The sequence below is a fragment of the Rutilus rutilus genome, assembly GCF_951802725.1.
Source record: "Rutilus rutilus genome assembly, chromosome: 3".
NCBI classification, from domain to species: Eukaryota; Metazoa; Chordata; class Actinopteri; order Cypriniformes; family Leuciscidae; genus Rutilus; species Rutilus rutilus.
This window is the reverse complement of record NC_140211.1, coordinates 34,858,708-34,881,209: the sequence shown is the minus strand read 5'-3', so window position 1 is coordinate 34,881,209 and position 22,502 is coordinate 34,858,708. Positions and strand designations below refer to the sequence as shown.

The window sequence follows — 22,502 nt, the reverse complement described above, 5'->3', positions numbered from 1 at the left end:
CACAGGTAATTGAAAACTAATCTATCTCTGCAGCGTATGCAGCAAGGCGTCCTACTGAAGAATTACAGATTTGCCACAGCAAAAATTATTATATTCTGCAATTGTACAAAAGAGTATCAGCAATGCAGAGGTCACCCTCAGGTCCTCAAATGCCCATTTCAATTAGGCCTACCTTTCACTTGCAAACGATTTAGATGTTTCAGCATAAACTGTCTTGTTCATTAATGAGAAAGACTTGTGTATTTACATATTAATGAGCTGCAATTCAACTAACTCTAATTAGTTCATATATGAAGTCAAATACCAAGGCAATCTCTCTCATTAATCTTTATACAAATAAAACCAAATTGACAGTGTAATCTGGTCAAGTTTCAAAGCTTCTACAATGAGTAAACAGTTTCATTAGACTCCAAACAATAACCTTCATTATTGTGTGCAAGAAACTGGAATCTGGGCAGATAATTGCATTTTTTTTTCGACCACTGAGAATTTTCCGCACACTCCACTGATTACCTCTTCTGATTTTTTCCCAAATGAAAGTCAATTTAGCTTCACTGATGACAGAGCATGAGCTAAGCATACCAGACTCCCCACTAAAGCAGAATGTGTGGCTAAAATCATTTTTAAAGTACTTAGAGAGACTGTGTTTAGTAAAAAATGTCTTCAAATATGCATTACTAAAAATAGTCCTCAAGAGCAACACATGAACTTTATATGTAGAGATACATTCGTATCAAATATGGATAATCGATTGTAGGGCAATGAAGAAAATCCAGCTAGGGATGCAGAACATATTCTTCCAGACAAGTTTTGACACTTGCTGTCTGCACTGAGATCGGTCTGTCTGATCCTTGTCTATCTGATGAAGTGACAGCACACGTTGCAAACCCACATCATGTCATCCGCTCACATAAGATAGGTCTTTAACAATACAGACTCTATAAAAAGATCAATCTAGCTTAGTGCAGCAGGGTGCTAGGTATGATTTAATGATTCCTTGTGTGTTTGAGGCGTGAGACAATTGATAAGAACAGAGATTAAAGGCTGATATGGTTTATTCAAATGAAGTGTCAAATGTACTTAAAATAATAAGTGGCATTTCAGTAACATATTTATTTTCATACAAAAAGCAGTGCTAAAGGAGTGATTTCGGGATATAATTACGGTTAAGGGGGAAACTATCATTAGCCTCTAAATTCAACAGAGCGCAGCCACCTTATGAGCAATTAGTCAATGTGTAACAAGCTTCCCTTGATTGACTCATGTTAAAGTCACCATGAAATAAAAAATTGACAACTCAAAAGGACAACCTGTCACTCACATGATGTCATAGCAATAGCAAACCACAATAATTCAATGATCCAATCAATTCCAGATGGACAAAATCAAGCCCCACCCTACATTTGTTATTGTTCGAGAAGCTGTTTCACTCGAATATACTGTACATCACAACAGGGAAGAAACTTCCATTTCATGCTGACTTTCAGATAACAAAATAATTTATGTAATGCATTCATTCATATTGCAATGCACCTGCACTTTCAAGAAAGGTACACACACACACACACACATAAGGCAGGTGTGCCTATAGCCTTTCTCTGCCCTTTACCCGCAGAGCCTGACGGCGACACTAACATCTGTGTGCCAGCTGCCGCTACAACATCTGAGGGAATTGCATTCCACCAGGCTGTCCCATTGAGACTAATGACCAACAGAGAGATTGGCCACTAACACACAAATTAACATGTGGCATGATGTGTTTTTTAACACACTATACTACAATATTAAAGGAGAACTCCGGTCAATTTTAACATTGAGCTCATTTTTTTGTACATTTGGAGTGCTGTCAGTACAGAGAACAACGACAAAAATCGGTGTTGCCTACACCGTGTTATCCTCGTTTTAAAATTTGCACCCTGTTGACTTCAATGGGGCAAGTTTTAAACCTGCTTTTAGCCTCTTAACATCCTTGATGTGTCATTACAAGTGCACAGGTCATGTGAGTGATTCCTTCTGAGTGAACGCGGGTGAATCTGACTGCAGTAGATGTGAAAGAAATATATAAAAAATGATGTTTATTCAGCCAGCGCACATACCTGTATTTACATCCTGTTTTCGGTCGAAGTCCACAGTAATCGATTGTCGAGTTCACGCGCATAGGTTTAGTACCTATGATCACGCGCGTGAACTCGACAATCGATTACTGTGGACTTCGACCGAAAACAGGATATGTTAAATATGGAGAAAATATAATACGCTCTGTTGCATTCTCAATATTTAAGAATTTTGCCTTAGAGATATTGTATGTTAATTCGGTTTTACAAGCAGGTATTGTTGGTTACAGCAATCGTTTGTGCGTCCATGTTGAACACGCTTATCGTTTGTAAAAAGTACAAAAAAGCTTGATGTGTGCTGGACTGATGGTAATTATACATTATTTAAGGCTATTTTCTATTTGTTAAAATATTTAAATGAAACTGTTGTTGTCAAGTAAGCTTCATTTGTCCCCTGTTGCAATTATTACAAAATAATATAGTAAAATAAGATTTTATAGGATATTTTTATTTAATAAGAATTTAATAAGATACTAAAATGTAAAAACGCAGAAAGTTTTCGGTGGAGTGTTATGTTTAGGTTTAGGGTTAGGGTTAGGGTTAGGGGATCCAAAATATCATTAGCTCAGAATAAAAACCATGATATTTTGTGACATTTATGAATTCAGGCCAGTCATATGAAGTGTGGGGATAACAAAACATTCACCCAGTTCATCACAAATAATCCTGTGTGGAGGTTTAAAAGTGTGTCTTTCTTGAGTAAAGTCCTTTAGCTGAGCCTCCGAGCTCTGGAAGAATGGAGACAGCGCCAGGAACATTAATATTTATAAATGAATACATGCATATGTTAGATTCCTTTGTTTGGGCAAATGAGAGAGATAGTACATTTCACATTGAGAGAAAAGAGGGAGATTAAATGAAAGGGATGAAGGGACAGATCTCCTACAGAGAAAACAGACTGCCCGGTCCCTCGTCTGCTGATTTGTAACAGTCATTGGGAGCAACAGTACAGCTAAAAAGCCACAAGAGTCATTTCAGTGCTGTAGGCTTTGATACAAAAACAAGATGTATCATTTAAATCAGTCACACATGCAGCCAGTGATTTCTGTCATTAGGCCATAAGAAAATAAAGGAGTAAAAGGTAACCAGAATAAACAGAACTTCACTCTCTTATACCCAAATACTCACATAGATAAGAAGGGCAGCAGGTCCGTAAGAACAGATAGAACATTAAAGAAAGACCTGTGAACATTACCTGAACTAAATTGATTCTGTGGGACCAATTAAATATGCTAGATGCAAAATACTCTGTACTTCAGTTAATTAAAATAGATGTGATAATGTAACAACTTCTTTTAAGAGGCTATCGGAGACAGGGGTGTTAACAGCTAAAGCAAATTCATTTGAGAATAAAGGCTTTAAACATGTAATATTTGCAAAACGGCAACAGAATCTGAACTTTATATTACTGTAGGAATTTGCATTTTCCATGGCACTCTCAAGACATTTCACAGAATTATATTTAAATGAAACAAGCAAGCATTGTGTTCATTGTGAAACAAGAAAGCATGCAAATTATGCAGTGACTTTTTTGTAAGAATGTTTTTAAGGTGGAACCTGTCAATGTTAATCGCATGCTAAATTTGTTTCAGTACAGATTCCAGCTTTTTTATCAAAACAAAAAAGGATTACATCATGAAATAAATCTAGAATAAAGTGACAAATAATGACAATGCATGTATATTAAGCCAGTATATAGTATTGATGTGCACCTAATATTGAATGAAATAAATAAAATAAAAAACTCTCATGCTTATTGTTGCTATGGTTACCTCTGCAGTCAAACTTCTGTTTGAAAGCATCTATTTACCGGCAAGTGAAAATACAAGCTCTGACTTATACTCTATATAACCCTCTTCCCCACATTTGTTTAAAATGCTAGCATTAAAATTAATTAAATCATATCCTTCAAAGACAGAACTATTTGTTTAAAATGTTAAATTGAACAATTGTGTTAACATTGAAAGTCCAACAGATTCAACAGCATTGAGTAAAAATACACCTGCACCAATTTGCCACAACACTCTTACAACAATGCAAACTCTTGCTTTCATCAAAGTAGCAGGTTGAACACATCCATTACAGAGGGTGCCTCCATCCACCCACACATGAATCTTTAGCATCTAGATCTCTATCCATTGTCAGCTAGCTGGTGTCACAGGTGAGGTGGCTAAGATCAAGCGCACAGCAAAGGAGATACAATAGGATATTTTTAATTCAAAACTTAGACCAGAAAACAAACAACCACAAATCACTGATAACAATATATAATGCAAGACAACCAACAGTGAGAAACAGAGGGCTTAAATACAGAGAGAACAGATCAGGGAAACGAGACACAGCTGGGGCAAATTAACTCAATGACAGTAACCATATACAGTGAGGAAAATAAGTATTTGAACACCCTGCTATTTGGCAAGTTCTCCCACTTGGAAATCATGGAGGGGTCTGAAATTGTCATCGTAGGTGCATGTCCACTGTGAGAGACATAATCAAAAAAAACTAAAATCCAGACATCACAATATATGATTTTTTTAACTATTTATTTGTATGATACAGCTGCAAATAAGTATTTGAACACCTGTCTATCAGCTAGAATTCTGACCCTCAAAGACCTGTTAGTCTGCCTTTAAAATGTCCACCTCCACTCCATTTATTATCCTAAATTAGATGCACCTGTTTGAGGTCGTTAGCTGCATAAAGACACCTGTCCACCCCATACAATCAGTAAGAATCCAACTACTAACATGGCCAAGACCAAAGAGCTGTCCAAAGACACTAGAGACAAAATTGTACACCTCCACAAGGCTTGAAAGGGCTACGGGGAAATTGCCAAGCAGCTTGGTGAAAAAAGGTCCACTGTTGGAGCAATCATTAGAAAATGGAAGAAGCTAAACATGACTGTCAATCTCCCTCGGACTGGGGCTCCATGCAAGATCTCACCTCGTGGGGTCTCAATGATCCTAAGAAAGGTGAGAAATCAGCCCAGAACTACACGGGAGCTGGGACCACCGTTTCCAAGGTTACTGTTGGTAATACACTAAGACGTCATGGTTTGAAATCATGCATGGCACGGAAGGTTCCCCTGCTTAAACCAGCACATGTCAAGGCCCATCTTAAGTTTGCCAATGACCATTTGGATGATCCAGAGGAGTCATGGGAGAAAGTCATGTGGTCAGATGAGACCAAAATAGAACTTTTTGGTCATAATTCCACTAAACGTGTTTGGAGGAAGAAGAATGATGAGTACCATCCCAAAAACACCATCCCTACTGTGAAGCATGGGGGTGGTAGCATCATGCTTTGGGGGTGTTTTTCTGCACATGGGACAGGGCGACTGCACTGTATTAAGGAGAGGATGACCGGGGCCATGTATTGCGAGATTTTGGGGAACAACCTCCTTCCCTCAGTTAGAGCATTGAAGATTGGTCGAGGCTGGGTCTTCCAACATGACAATGACCCGAAGCACACAGCCAGGATAACCAAGGAGTGGCTCTGTAAGAAGCATATCAAGGTTCTGGCGTGGCCTAGCCAGTCTCCAGACCTAAACCCAATAGAGTATCTTTGGAGGGAGCTCAAACTCCGTGTTTCTGTGTGGAGGAGTGGGCCAAAATCCCTCCTGCAGTGTGTGCAAACCTGGTGAAAAACTACAGGAAACGTTTGACCTCTGTAATTGCAAACAAAGGCTACTGTACCAAATATTAACATTGATTTTCTCAGGTGTTCAAATACTTATTTGCAGCTGTATCATATAAATAAATAGTTAAAAAATCATACATTGTGATTTCTGGATTTTTTTTTTTAGATTATGTCTCTCACAGTGGACATGCACCTACGATGACAATTTCAGACCCCTCCATGATTTCTAAGTGGGAGAACATGCAAAATAGTTCAAATACTTATTTTCCTCACTGTAACTAACAAGATACAGCTGAACCAAATGAACTAATGAAGGAGGAGTGGCTAGAAACTGAACAATGAGCACAGAGGAAGTCCAAACAAACAGAAATGTGACAGCAGGCTAGCAGACAAGTGCTGCGTTCCAGTCCACTTTTAGACACGCACTTGCGAACTTCCCTAAGCACTTCCCCTCGGGGGAATCCCCGCCGCCATTTTGAAGTGCGTTCCACTTCGTGAAGTGGACGAGGGAAGTTTATATGGACATACCCTCGTTCCCTCGATTTTGACAGAGGGAGCGAGTCTACTTCATATGTACACTTCAGGCACCTATATGTCCCACAATGCAGTACGATTGTGACGTCACCACAAATCTCGTCTAATCACCACCACAACAAACAACTCTATATTAATTAGCCTATATATATTTTTATTTTATTTAAAACAACCCACACACACCTATATACATTTGGATGCTGCATTAAACAAATTCTTAAAGGGACATTTTCTTTAATAATAAGTCAACTCTTTAGCTGATTCCAAGTGATCAAGGACGTTCCAATTCAGCCCATTGCAGTTTCCGCCAGTAGTGGGCACTCGTGCATCGTAAGCAATGACGTAGATCCGAGTGAACGAGACGGAGGGAAGTTAGCGAGTGAAGGGCGTGACAATTTTGGACTGGAACGCAGCCAAGCTCTATGAAGACCAGATATACAGCTGTTCTCAAAACATGCATGGATGATGTGCCTCCATATGACAAAGACAGAGAAATGTCTGAATATATTGAATATTTTAAATTTGAGTATTGATTAGTAATTGATGTATGTTTCATAGTTTCAAAATCTACTTAAGGAGTGAATATATAGCCTACAACAGTTCAACAAAGAAGTACAGTATGGAAATTAGTGAGGAAAAACCAAGCAGCGTCTAAAGACTCTGTGTCTGGAACTGCTTTTTAACAACACAAGATCTTCTGCTGCTAGATATGTCCAAGCATCCATTGTGCATAAGCAATGCTTCTATCGCTTGTTTCTCTTCACCTGTGTTTTGGTCCGGAGATTATGTACTCTTTCAAAAGAGACGAAATACCGCTCCATACCATATGTCAGTGAAAACATGGATTGCAAATTCCAAGGCTGTCTGAAATTGCTTCCATACCCTTAAATAGAGCACTATTTGAGGGGACATCCATTTGTAATGGTGTCCGAAACCTAAAGATAGCTTCATACAAAGCCAAAGCAGATCCATTGCAACACACAGCAGAGGGGTGTCACTGCTAAATAAATCACCAGAAATACTGTATAAACAGTAATATTGTGAAAGAATCAACTGAACTTGCACCTGTACTGTTAGCCTAGCAGATGGATAAAGATTTTCCTTTCCTTCGTACTGCAAAACTGCCTGTATAAAAGATTATTTATACTCAGTACATTAACAACTGCCAATCTGACTTTTGCTCATGAGTTTAACATGAGTTTTTGAAAGGTAAACACATTATCAATATTGGCAAAGATTACTAATAAGACAAAGGCTGCAAAATACATTATTTTGAAATAGGATCCAAACTGTGTAAAGCAATGTGCAAACTTCTCACAGTAAAATAATATTTGTTAAAAATGTACATGCAACCTGCATCCGCCCATATAGTTGGCTGTCCCTAAATAAAAGAGCCATGAATAAGGAATGATAATGGCTCCTCTACAATTGGACTCAGGCCATGCAGAGCACATCTTCAGCCCAAGAGCCAGAGCCACTGCTGCATCCAGGAATACCAATGAGAGTTTGAGTAGCCAGCATCTTTTATATGTAATACATAATGTTTGGGTGTACGAAACATGCTGGGTAACACTTTAGAATAATGGTCCGTCATTAATAAGTAATGCAGGAAGTAATGAGTAGTACTACATTTATACTTTAGCGACTACTATTAACTAATATGGAAACACGCTTATCTAATCAGTAAGTAATATAAAATTTAGGATGTGGCGAGAGAGAGAGAGAGAGAGAGAGAGAGAGAGAGGACTGGTACGCCATCATCAAGTGGAAAGAGTGGCCGACAACTTAGTGGAATGAGTCTGAGCTGATCAAGTGGAAAGAGTATTTAATGTGAGATTGTTTTGTGCTGTAGCGAGGCTACGGTGAATGCACTGTCTGCGCGCCTTTTGTTTTTATTGTTTTTGAGTTTTCACAATAAAACGTACGAGTCCCAGTCACGCCGACCCTGTCTTCTTCCTTCCAAACTCTGAACCTCATCACATAGGACTAAGATAGTTCCTTATTTGTAATCAATAATTACTGAATGAGATTAGCCTCATTAATAACTATTAACTATGACAAATTATAAAGAATTATAAATGAATCACTAATCACAACATTATCGTGTGTCTGAGACGTAATCAATCATCTTCTTTTTTTTTTACTCTGAATATACCTGCAGGAACTACTAGTGATCTTGGCCATTATTTTAAAGTGAAAAACTTTTTTTCAGTTTACAATAATGGTCCAGGTCACAAGTAGTTCTTGAAGAGTGACTAGGTAACACATTAGAGTAGTGATGCAAGTCCAATAAGAGCTTCATCTGTGACCACAGTTATCATATTACTGTATGCTTTGGAAAGGTGTACACTTTGAGCATTCGTGGTTTCATTTCATACATTAATATCTGTGATATCCTGCTGAAGAAGGAAATGAGCCTGGCACAGATGGGCTTATTCAATCTTGAGTGCAGCCCAGTGGCTTCACACCTGAGCGTATATGACCAGTCAGTCTCAGTCCAAATTTCATAGCAGGTGTAGGTGACACATGAACGGCTCCTTGGATGTCAGCCGACTGCCTCCCAATTAACCGAGTGGGTGGTAAACAAAGAAAGAAGCCGCAGACAGATCTATGAAGTGATCTATGTGGTGATACTTGAAGCTGCCCAGACGAGGAACACTGATAATCCCAAAGCATTTCTGGTTGCATGGACATTCAAGCACCAAGCAGAGAAACACAATGGCAGTGCTTGTGGATGATCATGGATGTACTGTACTCTGCGCAATGGTAATCAGCCAGTCATAAGCATGGTTGTACACCATTCAGAACTGAATTGAGAATGCTTTTTAAATTCTGATTCAGTTCCTGAATTTTAATTGAGGTAACGAACAGCATGTGGAAAATACATCTACAAAATTTTACAGTTTATAGTCCATCATATTTCATAAATTCTCTTTTATGGACCAGGGTTGAAGAACTTCACTTCGTTTTACTTGGGTTTAATTTTGTTTCAACTGAAATTCATGAATAAAATAAATTACATTCCTTATTTGTAGAATGTGTCAAGTGCCACAGAAAAGTACTTTTCAATGATCATAAATTATACTGGGTAAACCTGTAGCTTGTGCTTTAAGATGATTGGACAAACATATTTTTTGTTTGTTTTTTTAAACCGAGTTGTTCATAAAAATTGTTATAGAAATATTTAGCACATAAAAAGTGCATGTACATATGTAAACATATGATAGGCTACCTCACTGAGCTAAGAATAACTAAGAAAAAAATGTTCCAGTGTCTCTTCTAAGTAGTCATTTTGAATAAGACTTCATATTTCAAAATGTGCTTCTGCCTGAATTCTCCGACTGGCAGTATGCTCATCAAAATCTGCATGTTTTATGCTCTTCCTGTCTTGTGCTGAGTGGACCACCACCTGCTCCATGTGTCCTTGCCCCGAGCCAAGTCAACAGACAACGGACTGTTCAGTCACCTAAACACAAATGCAGGATCTCTCCCGCTGATGAAAAGACTAGCATTCAAGATGCACAGTATAAATGCAATTGTGCAACAAGTGTGTCTCCAAAAGACCTTTGTCCACAGAGATCAACATGCCCTCCAAGACGTTTACCTCCCCTCTGACTAATGACTAACGGGTGAAGTGACTTTAGAGATTAGCGCTCTTACTTCCCACCTATATGAACGTCTCACTTGAGATAACTGTGGCATCTGTCCAAAACACCCATTTGCATAAGCATTACCTTGTGTGTTGAGAGAAGCTTAACACAAATTTCATTAACCTATGGGTTAAAAGAGTCTGTACCTCTAATTTCTCTGCCTGTCAACTTCAGCCACAGAATTCACAGCAACTAGCTTCCATTTTTAAATCTCAATCAGTGGAAAACCAAGGGGGAAAAAAAAGCCTAGAGCCTTTATGCTATAATTAGAAATATACAAATGTATTCCTCTCTCAAATAGTCATGGTTTATCAACTAATCCGCAACAATTACTTCACCTCTAATAACAAAGGACATATGGCTTCAAGGTAAACGTTAATGAGAGACTGTGATTAAAAAAAAAAATCCAATTTAGTTTTTTAGAATGCTAAATTAGAAATTGTTTTCAAAATTTTCTCAGAGCAGATATGAGGATGTGGGTGTGGTATGAAAAAAAAAAAAAGTGTTTTAATGTGTTAGTGTTTTAATGTAGGAAACCAATGCAGAATCTCAAACTAAGCTTTTGATATATTGATTAGTGAATGTGCTGGTTATTGTATATCCTAAGTTTTCCAGGTCAACCTATTTAACAACATCCGAACTCTGCATTATGCATGGACATCAATATTTACATCAGACTACTCTTGCTAAAACGTCTTTGTATATTTTAAATGTGTTTTTTTTTTAAGTTAATGCAATGTTATTTATATGGTAAGCAGAAACAAAACCCACATCCTGTGAGCTGAATAAAAATGTCTAAGCACTGGAATTCATGATTTCTAACTATATATCATACATTTTATGCTACATGTATGCATATCTACTATGTGAATAAAAGTATTGATATGTAAAAAGCATTTTACGCCGACCTCTCTTATGCATTCGCATACAACACCAAGTATAAAAGAAAAATGTGTAAAAGGTGTTGCTGTTAGAATTGTGTGGTAAGTGATTATTCCTGACAGTAACTAAAGGAAGGGAAACTCTTGTCAGTGAATTGGTACCTTTCAGGACATTCATCAAATTGTGCCTGTGGGTTAGACTTAATTTCTCTTTAAAAAGCATAAAGGAAAATCATCTTTGCACAGAGCCGCTTCAAGTCTTATCTGTAGTACTAGGCAAGGCAAGGCAAGTTTATTTATATAGCACATTTCATATACTGTGGCAATTCAAAGTGCTTTACATAGAAAGGAATACAAATAATCCCAAAATAAAAGCAAGGAAAATTAAAACAGTTATTCAAAGTGCTTTACATAGAAAGGAATTAAAATATCACACTATGGCAATTCAAAGTGCTCTGCATAGAAAATAAGCACAAAATAAAAGCAAGGGAAATTAAAACAGTTATAAAAGGAATTAAAAGAGATAAATGACACTAATGGTTGTACAACCAAGAGTACAAATTAGTTTGAGAATAATCAGCAGTTCGCTGGGCAGAAATACGAGATAATTCAACTTTAACCTGAAGGAAAAATCCTCATTTAGATCATACAATGGCTTAAGAAATGGACAGCTCTATTTTAATGTACTGCCTTTCTCATTAACCTCCTGAAACCCAATAGAAACATTAAATTGATAATTATGAATAGTCCATTTTTCACAGTCAGCTTCACATGGTTATTTGGGATCTATGTTCATTAAAGCTTCAATGGGCCTGACTGTTCGCTGATAAGAAATATGAATGTTCAAGGCTATAGTGTCATCCGGTCACCATGATTTTTCCAAGTAAAATATAATATAGTTTACATATTTTGTTGATCCTGGAACAACATTCAAAATGTAGTCTTAACCCTAACCCATAAGTTACCCATAAAATCATAGGGAAATAAATGATATAGGTGAATAACACTGATGTAGAAGCACCAAACACTGGTTGTAAGCCTAGTGACAAACTATAAACTTGTCCCTCAAATCTGATTGGTTGATTGGAATGTTGTTCCAGGATCAACAAAGATGTTGTAGGCTACTTGGTGAAATCACGTTCATCATCCATACTGACCTTTCCCATAGTTGAAGTGGAGTTTGATGGCTTTGCCTTGGTTGATGTGAAGATACGTGAACCCAATGGCAAACATAAGCAAAACGAGCAGCAGAAGGAGTTTAAACTGCTTGCGGATCTTCTTCAGAGGAAAGCGCATCCTCATTACAGTAACATCACCCACTCAGTGGAAAATTCAGACTGGTGCCCTTCAGTGTTGATCTTGTACAGCTAGAATTTCAAAAGATGTTGAAATGATCAGCTTCACACTCACAGTGACAATACTGATAATAGTTTGCAGACTGGAACAGATTTAGACTTGCAAATGAACATCTAAAGAATGTTTCCTTTATACTTGATGAATATGTTTATATAACAATGACATTCAAAACTTCCCCGCCACATCCGCATCTGCTGTACTAAAGGGTATTCGTTATAAATTACATTTACACGGTTATGTGTACAGTCAGTTATTATTGCTTTGATAAATAATACTTACCGCAGACGTGTTTTTCTCAATAAAATTGGCATGTCTAACCGGTGTCAACACAGGACATGTGTGTGTGTTGGCTGATGTTGCACTGTCCTGTGTCTGTCTTGACTGCTCACTTGAGTCCAACCAGAACAAACTTACTGTACACACTTATTTCCTTTTCGATATGTCTCACACGGAGGTTTTCATCGTAAAGTCTGTTATTGTCATTATAGTTCAGCACGAATCATTACTCCAGGCGCGTTATGTGATGAGCAGACAGTGGAAGTGTTAAGTTATTTCTCGGATTATTCTCGTGTTTATTGTAAAAAGAGCGATGAAAACAAATAAAGCTCTGCTTGCGTTGATAAAGCATCGCTGTTTTCTGGGTTTGTCTCGGTGCCTCTTCTCGCGCTGGTATTCACGAGCACGCTTTTGTTTTCGCGGTCTGTTTTACAGTCTTTAAAAATCGACTGCAAACATCTTCGTCTGGTGCCATCTAAATCCTTGTTTTGAGTCCTTTTTGTTTTGGTGTTCTCTGCTATTAAAGAAAACTGAAATATTCCCCCAGCATCAGCGCACTTGTCCGACCGCATCCCATAGTTGCATCCTGGTTTTCAACAGAGGTCTGTTCTGATGATAGAGGGAGCTGTTACCTTCATGAGCAAGCCTTCACAGCGCGCGTTCCCTGAAAGCCTCGAGAATTATCCCTGCATTGTTGAATCCACCTTCATCCCATTCACACACTGACGTTTACGACTCTTAAAAAGACATTAACTGGACTATGTTAAGCAAGGTAGCCTACTTATTTGGTAATGTTGTATCTTCATGTATATATTGTTCTGAAAAGTAGGCTATAGCCTGATGCAGAGGCCGAGTAAAGTATAGCCTTTCTTTAGACTGAGACTCCTGCTCAGTAATGATGAGCCATTTCTACCATTTAGTGTTTGGGGTTATGAAAAAGTTTAAGTTCATTAAAGGGAAGTTAATTGTCAAAAATCATACAACTAAATGGCATTATTATCATATTAGGCAATTATTTTAATTATTATTATTGAAACATTTTCAAAATATTGACTGACAATACCCACTCTAGGTAATTCTAGCCTAATAGTCCTCTAATTTAAACTTTTGATATATTACTTATTTAATTTATTAAGTGACAAAATGTCCCCTGATGTGATACCTTAATATATAATAGGCTACATATATAGCCTATATATATCTATCTATTTTTTTTTTACAATATAAGTGTAATTAAATATAAAGCTTAAAGGTCACTTTTAATTTAGATTAGAATGTTTTTAAGGGACACACTTAACATAATCATTTTCTAATTAAATCAAACATATTTTTTTTATATTACTAAACTATTATTAAATCCCTGCATAACAGTGTGGACAATTTATTTAAGTATGTTTTAATTATAGATGTGGTGTTTAAAGTTTTTGAACAAAACATATTTGATATTTTTTTGGATAACATCCACCTGTTATCCAAAAAACATGGACTGTATCCATGATGAGAAGCATAATTACATCATTAGAATACCATTATTATAATATATTTTTTTTAAATATAGAGCTAATATGAAGAAATATCCTAATAACAAGTGAATTGTTCATTGTATTGTTCATCTTAATTTGTCCAAATGGATATCTCTTTATATATGTTAAAATCAGTTTAGGTAGTATGTGGGCATGTGATGATATTTACAGCAGTTTCTGTTTTGAACCATTGCTAAAACTCTACCAGAAGAGTCTATTATTTAAGGCTCATGGAGGAGGGCTGGCTAACAGCTTGGTCTGAATAAAGCATCCTTTAGAAATACCCTTAGTATGTCAGGATTAAAGGTGCTTCCTTTGGAGATTATTACTTTAGGCACATAACCTTTGAAAGCTGATTTCTGTCATCCTTGTTTTGGATGCTGAAACACCAGGGCACATGATAAACTGTCTTTAGACGTATAACCTCAGGCATAAAGCAGGAGGAGAAAGAGAGGTGCAAGTGCTAATGTTCAGCAACCCTGAGAGTTGATTCTGTCTCAGTTCACAGGAGCTGATACAAATCAGATCAAAGCTGAATATGAACTGACAAGATTTCCAGCCCAGCTGCTTTATATCTTTATTTATCTTTAAATTTGATCTTTTTTCTTCTTCAGATCAAACATAGTTAAAGGCTAAAGAGTAGGCTATGAGTGCAGTCCGATAACCTTTGTAGGGTAAAGTGTTGCATTGCAAAACTAAGAACAGATGAGCGCATCAATACCTGCTCAATTATGAAGATGAGTGATGGTGTCATCTTTCTCGCTTCTGCTCTACTTCTGTCAGCCCTTCTCTCTCTCTCATTGAGGCTCAATTATGATGTATGGCACTCACAATCTGCCAAGGCGTGGCATCCATCACACAAACCTGTGTCACCACATGCTGTCAGTGTCCTCCGAGAGCAGGAAACAGACATGAAAGATACTCATATTACAGGTAGTCTGATGATGCTAGCAAATATCTCACTGCGGTATCAATCTCTGACGTGTTCTCCGAGATGGAAATCTAAAACATTGCTGCGACTACAATGTAGTTCACCAGAACACTTTCTATGCGTTAAAGAAAGAAATAATGATATTTGAATGATAAAAAATAATGCTATTGATCTTTTGCTGAAAATATGACAAGTAACTAAAACGTGGGATGAAGTGCGAATGAGGAATCAGTGAGGATACATTGTAAACAAACAGTTCGTTTACAGAGCCCTCTTGTGGTAATACGGAGCAGGCAGTGGCGTATTGTGTGTTTAAAAAAAAAAAAATCTGAACCCACACCAGATTAGAAAAGTTCTATTTCTGCAAATCTAATTCAAACATAGAATAACAAATTAAATATATGTTTACTATATACAGACTGAATAAAACCAAAGCCTTTTGGTTGGAGTTCTCAAAACTCCTTAAAAAGAATGTGCACTATCCATAACTCAAATAATGTACTGAAAACATATTTTGAATTTGGAAAAAAACTGATAAGCATGACATTTACAGAGAGGCATCTGACAGAGTCCACACTGTAATATAATTTAAAACCATCAATGTCTTAATACAGTGGCATAATAATAACAATACATTGCTCATTTCAGACTTACAATAGGTTTACACTGTTATTCTGAGAGGCAATACAGCTGCTTAGAGAACCTGTTTTGATAATTAATGACTGTATAATTACTTAAGAATACTTATTTCCATTGTTTCCATTCTATTTTCTCAGTTTAAGATTACAATTTTAGTTTAGTCATATAATGATGAGAAACATCATCTGGCAAAATAATTCATAACCTCAAAGCATGAGTTTGTTAAACCAGTTGAAATAAACCTGAAGCACTTCCTGGGTACAGCCTTCCAGGACCAAATTATTATTATTATTATTATTATTAAGTAGGCTTATGCTAGATGAGGCCATCAGAAAGCAAATCTGACATTAAAGTTATTTACAAATACAAAATCCTATAAGCGTTAAAATACTATACTCTAAAAAGCTAAATGTACAAAATGTTCACACAAATGAAAAATGTACAAATACCAAATGTATAGAAAGTTGTGATTAGAGGTGACCAGAAAAATATGGTTCAATCTTGTTAAAGGCCATGTTTAATATTGCCAATATTGCCAAGTTAAATTGCAGCTGTCTCAGTGAAACTGTGCCAGATCTTTTTGAGCCATACTGCCCTGTCAGAATTATAAATTTTGGCTTGTGGACTGAAAAACTACCATAAAGCTGATATCAACAAACAATTCACATCACAAACGGAGCCTATTTGATTATGACCATTACAATTACCACACACTACAAGTATATTACTCTGTACCTTCTTATCAGAAAGGGTAAGCTACTGTGTCATTTAACCTGGAGTGGATTGTGATAACAAATAATTACAATATTCTGTCAAGCCATAGCATATTAACCACTAGTTGATTTTGAATGTTAGAAATCACTATAGTTGAAAATCAGTAATTTTGCAGTGCGGTTCAGAACATGTCTTTTCATTACAGCTAATACCATTACATTATATTAGGATACAGAAATTGCAAAGACATTGGCGGCGTTCTTAAGTGAAGGTTCTGTGCAAACCATATCCAACTAAGAGAGTCCGGAAGAAAAGTCAGGAGGCAGTTGTTCATAAAACAATTGACTATATGCTGAGTTGTGTATTTAACAGTGAGCCGGCTCACTTTATCTTAAGACTTTATCTTGGTCATACGTGCCAACTGTAATGTTTGTACAAATGCGTCCAGATTCAACCTGAACAAACTTGAGCTGCTGAAAAGTCAAATATTAAAATACTTGCTTTTATCAATAATGCTTTCCAAGGGAACACTGGCAAAGCACTTGAATAAAAGTTAGTTGGCGGCTTAAAATGTCTCTGACTTGGGCAAGTGTTGGCTGGTTGGGTGTTGAAACAGAGGGTCTGAATGGATGGTGGGAATTGGTTTGTCAGATAACTGTGACTGCTCGCAGGCTGTTGAGGATGCTTTGGGCGATATGGAGAGTCTCTCTGAAGATTTGTCCATATTCTGACTTTCATCATCTCCCACCTCTCCATTTTCAGAGCTGGATACACTGGAATGCTGCATGGAAACATTGTCCGAGGGTAAGTCACTCTCCACACTGCCCCCTACTGTCTCTGAAGTGTCCTGCTCCAAGTTTTGAGATGTTTGTGAAGCCATTTCACCAGGTGATGTTTCAGCCACATTTGGAGGACGAGTAGAATCGTACAGCTTCGGTTGGTTTTGGGTCTTATTAATCTCTGGGACAGGAGGTTCGTATGGAGGAGGCCATTCCCCGCCGTCCTCAGGGGCTCCTATCATTCCGTCAGGTGTGAGGGGAATCTGGCTGTGCACAAGAACCGGGTCGGGTGACGGGAGGGGTGACATGCTGCCGGTGCCTCCATCTTTGTAAGGCTTCTTGTCCTGTGGAGGGCTGTCATCTAGCATGATGGACTCCTGCAGTAGAGAGATGTGCAGAGAGGCTGGTGGCCGTTTGATGAGCTGGGCTTTGTTGGGCGTATCTTCTGAGGGGCTCGGTTTGGGCCTTTTGTCCGGAGTCAGAACTACAGGCAGCTCCAGACCCAGAGGTTTCCTTGGAAACTCATCAGGCTTAGCTGTGAACACAAAAATAATAATGAACTAGAGTGGACGAAAAATGTAGGTGACCTACATAAAATATAATGAATAATATAATGAATACAGATCCTGAATACAGATTTTGCTGTTAAATGTAATGTATTCCTGTGGTGGCAGAGCTGAGCCGTAACTCCAGTCTGCAGTGTCACATGATCTTTCAGAAATCATTCTAATATGTTGATTTTGTGCTCAAGAAACGTTTCTTAATATTATCAATGTTAAAAATATTGTGCTGCATGTGCTCCATTATACATTTTTCAGGATTCCTTTAGAATAGAAAGTTTAAAAGTGAATAGCATTTATTTGAAATAAAACAATTTTGTAACATTATTCATGTATTTAGTTACTTTTGATCAATTGAATGTGTCCTTGCTAAACCCAACTTTTGAATGGTATATACAGTATTACTTTATAATATGTTATAAAATTGTGTATTATGTCAACTAAACTAATATTATTTTACACATTCTGTATATGAGGGATAAAAAGGGTGTATGTTTCACAGTGAGCTCTTCTAAGTTAACAATGATAAAGACATTCAAATGACAACACATAAGTGAACAGATTCATGCAGTTATATCATCATATAAATAAAATAGCTGAACCTGGTGGTGGGAAGTCAAGCTTCATTTTGCGAAGTTCAGACATAGATACTTTAAGCTGCTCGATGACAATGTCATCATTGAGGTAGATTGACTCTCCTATCTTCTCCTGCAGAAACTCTCTCAGGTCCTCCAGAGACATCTTAAGCAAACGTTCTGGACATAAGCAGGTACAGTGAGGTTTTCATTTAACAGTGAAGAATCATTACATTTCCATAATGTGCTGAGAGGTTTTAATTTAAGTCAAGACAATCAGGTCTATTTAGGGTATGAAGTAAATAGCACTATGAAGTTGTTAATGGATATGGAGAATGCAAATTGTTGTTAATTTAGTATTGTAAAAAGAGGAACTCACTTTTGTGGAGATGAAGGGTGGTGTAAGCCATGGCTGTCAGAACTTTCTCGCCCTCCAGGATGAAGATATCCCACAGACGTAAGGTCAGAGTGAATGGGGTCTGGAAAAGGTGACATGTTTTTGGATGAACTAAGACCGGCAGCTCAATACAAAGGCCCTCACAGCATAATGGACAATATATATCTGTAGAATCTAAATACAGTTTTAAACTGGGGCCTCTGTTGCTCTAAAGCTGATCTCCCTCAGCAAGGATCCTGCCAGTCCACAAGCACAGCTCTGAAACCGAGCTGGACAGGATTCTGCAGTGCTGACAGTGGCTGCTCTCTTTCCTCCAGAGCCAAACCCACAGGATTGTGTGTATGTGCAGAGTAAACATTGAAACACCCCTGTCTGCCTGCTAATTGCACACTTCTCCCTCTATCAAGAGGCCCTGAAAAAGAGAGGAAGAAACACTTTCTTTCAACCCCTGTCCTTCATTTTCTTGAAACCTAATTCCTCTTCGCCAAGTCCACCAACCTCAATCTACATTCCCATGCTTTACAATGCTGTATTGTGGCTACTTATTAGCTATTTTCAAATGAGACTGTCACATATATCACCAGCCTGTACTGAACCTAATGAGGTGTTTTTGATCAAATTTAAGGTTATTCAAATAAGTTGGATGTCAGAAACTGGTGGTCAGAAGCTTAGGAAAGTAGTGCACTGTGCCAAACATCAACCAATAACAATTTGTTTGACTTAAGACATGGCCATTGGTCACTCACTCTACCTAAACTGTTTTCCTCATGTAACCAAAGTGAGTCCATCCATCAGAGAGCCCTTTTTAGGATGTTTCTTAAACTGTGGGTACTTTTCTGTCCTCATAACCTACTGACCCCAAAATTAAGTTTTAATTATTTACCATTTATTCAAGTGGATCAAGACCCCTGAAAAGTCCACTTCCGAACTAACTCTGCTGCGGTTTAAGTGGAATATGAACACAACATGGACCAAAGACATCTAAACAAACCAAAAACAGTACGTGATGTCAAAGATGTGACTCTAAAATGGACAGAATGCTCAAGCATACCTGTTTTTTTCTCATCATAGAATACTTTGTTTATCATCACAGTTCGGTAAAGGCATCGGAACCGCGTTTCCTTGCAGCAGATCTTTGTGTGTGTGATAGAGGAGTTCATGCCACTGTTTTGACTCCTTTACACATTTTATAAGATCAGACCCCATGAATGCTTTGCTTATGACACTCAATTCCAATTCCCCTTTCTGTATCCACATCTATAATATCAATCAAAACCTCTGCCTGTATAAATCTGAGTGTTCACTTATCACCTCAAGGGGAAGTTTTTAGCTGAGCAGGTCTCACTGCCAGCACCTCTTCATATGTTTTTCAGTCCCTCGATGGTGGAAGATAATCACGGTTTCTATCAGAACACTGACTCACCAGTTGCATTCAAATAAAGCCAAAACTCCACCTCCGTTTGGCTTATGACTCACCACTTTTAGGATTGTCTGCAGTGACCTGATCAGGCACTTAAATATACACACAGCTGATATATCATTTCCTTGGCTTTGATGACTAAGCTTAGCATATGATTGAGCATGTATACCTATCTACTAGTCACTGCATACATAACACACTTGTCAGTTAGGTTACAATGCATCTGCTGAGATCAAACACATACCCTGTCAATAAAACACTGGAGGAACCATTTAGTGCTGTAAATCCCACAGGACATCTGCTCCTTATCCTGATGCGAGTGCATATAAATGGAAAAAAAAGGAACGAGAAAAGAAGAGAACTCAGCAATAGAGAAACTATTTAACTTAACTAATCTTACAGGTTCTGAGTACATTCTGCAGTATTGTGTCTGCCAAAGCAATCTTACCAAATGCTTCTTCAGTTTGGGTAAAAGTTTGGAGAGGATCTGGTCATGGTGGTTTTGGAAACGCTGAAGTTTGGGAAATCCGGGAACAAAGAATCCTGTGATGGGCAAATGTGCAAGTATGAAAAAAAATTCCCAACAGAAGACCAACAAAAATACCCTGTGTTAAATTCTAAAGTGTTATGCATTTAATTTAGGGTCAATAAGACTTTTCTTTTTGAAACAAATAAATACTTTATTAAATTGATCAAAAGTGGCAGTAAAGAGATGTAGAATATTATAAATTATTTCTATAAAAAAAGTTGTTCTTTTGAACTTTCTATTCATCAAGACACACAACTGTTTTCAACATTAATAATGATAATAAGAAATGTTACCTGAGCAGCAAATCAGCATATTAAAATGATTTCTAAAGATTCATGTGACATTAAAGACTGCTAATTGGCTGCTGAAAATTCAGCTTTGCCATCAATTTAAAATACATATTTTTTCAAATAGTTATTTTCAAACTGTAAATGACATTTCACAATAATATATATATATAAAAAAATCTAATTAAATACAGGCTTGGTGAGTATAAGAGACTTCTTTCACACACATACACAAAAAAATAAAATAATAATTATTGAACAGAAGTATGCTTTATGTCATAAAGTCTTATGAAGCTTATATAATATGCCAGCAATTAAATCAACATTAAAATTCTTAGCCACAAGCAGAATAAATGAGAAGAGCTCACCATGCATGCCATGTTTCTGATTGGTTAAGAGCTGTGACAAAGCCCAGAATGCATCTTCTTCATTCATGAACATTAACAGAATGGCAGCAATCTGACTCATGCCCTGGCAGTAACTCACTTCCTGCAGACAAGAACAGACAAAGTCAGCTATTATGTAACATCTCTTTATTAACCATGGATGTGATTGCACACTTACCGTATTGTAAACAGAGTATGCAGTGAGCACATGGAACAAAGACTGCTGCCTGTGAAGAGAAAAACAGAGTTCTCAGGCTCAAACTCTCGTGTTGCTGACTTTACTGAACGTCACATCATCGGTGATACAAACACACATCAACAACACACAAACCAACATCCATATTTTCCCACAAAGATGCATTTGTTCCTTCAAATTACAGTGGAGCCCCTCCCATCATGTGTGAGCATTAATGACACCCTTCAGATGAGCAAGACTTTCCACTTGGCTCTCTAAAGCCTGCAATCTATTAAATCCTCAGTGACATCACTCCCATTTCTGGCCTGCTGGGGGAACAAGCTCTCAAAATCGAGAAACCAGTTCCAGAGGTTGTCTGCAGAAGCAGCCAATAGAGAGCAAGATGTTGATGAACATCCACTCTGCCAGAATATTTGATGCACACTAACGTTCAAAAGTTTCTTCTCCTTGCTGAATAAGACTATTGAATTCTATAAGATGTGTAAAGTTGTTGTTTTTTACATCTTACTGACCCCACACTTTTGAATGGTAGTGTATACTACCGTGTGCTGCATCATCATTGATACAGCACATTACTAAAGCACTTTCAAAACCGATGGAAGAAACTTTTGAGCAAACTTGTGTCTGTGTTTTATGGTCAAATCTTAGGGCCTGTTTCAAATGGCACACTTGGTTTGGACTTGTGGTCTCATAGCCTTCACTTCTGTGAAGTCCACATAATCTGAGATGCCATTTGGGACAGGGTGTTAGTTGATTCTGAAATCAGTCCTCCAAGTACAAAGTTTCCTATATGAGAACTGTATGAAAATTCCATAGGAAGACAATAAATTCCCTATACTAATATATAAAAGTGGAAGTGGGCAGTTTGTTACAGGTTGCACGTGATCTCTTCAGGCACACTCAGATAAACCATTTATGAGCCATTACTGTCATGTGAAGTTTCAAGAGCTGAGTCATAGTGAACTAGTGTAGTCTGAAAGCCTGTGGGAAAAATCTGTTCTAGGTCAAGTGTTTTAAATGCTCCAAAGCTGCAAATTACGGTGATTTGTCAGTGTACATATATTACATATAGTGGCAGCATGTAAGTATGTTAATGTTACATCACTGAGCAGCATT

At 37.5% G+C, this 22,502-nt stretch overlaps 2 protein-coding genes across 2 annotated transcripts in view; both read right to left on the bottom strand.

Annotated features, from left to right (window-relative positions):
* Nucleotides 1-13,064, bottom strand: part of b4galnt4b (beta-1,4-N-acetyl-galactosaminyl transferase 4b) — a 122,105-nt gene extending 109,041 nt beyond the window's left edge. Inside the window, exons 1-2 of the mRNA XM_084403938.1 lie at nt 12,454-13,064; nt 11,976-12,185 (exon numbers count right to left, since the gene is read on the bottom strand). Of these exons, the coding sequence (XP_084260064.1) occupies nt 11,976-12,120 (145 nt within the window). The 5' untranslated portion in view covers nt 12,121-12,185; nt 12,454-13,064. The remainder of the gene's footprint in view (nt 1-11,975; nt 12,186-12,453) is intronic.
* A 2,985-nt stretch (nt 13,065-16,049) lies between these two features.
* LOC311287015 (USP6 N-terminal-like protein) overlaps nt 16,050-22,502 on the bottom strand; it is a 29,780-nt gene continuing 23,327 nt past the window's right edge. Inside the window, exons 8-14 of the mRNA XM_084403569.1 lie at nt 21,369-21,417; nt 21,173-21,293; nt 20,437-20,531; nt 20,233-20,298; nt 18,551-18,650; nt 18,199-18,351; nt 16,050-17,571 (exon numbers count right to left, since the gene is read on the bottom strand). Coding sequence (XP_084259695.1) covers nt 16,823-17,571; nt 18,199-18,351; nt 18,551-18,650; nt 20,233-20,298; nt 20,437-20,531; nt 21,173-21,293; nt 21,369-21,417 — 1,333 coding nt within the window. The 3' untranslated portion in view covers nt 16,050-16,822. The remainder of the gene's footprint in view (nt 17,572-18,198; nt 18,352-18,550; nt 18,651-20,232; nt 20,299-20,436; nt 20,532-21,172; nt 21,294-21,368; nt 21,418-22,502) is intronic.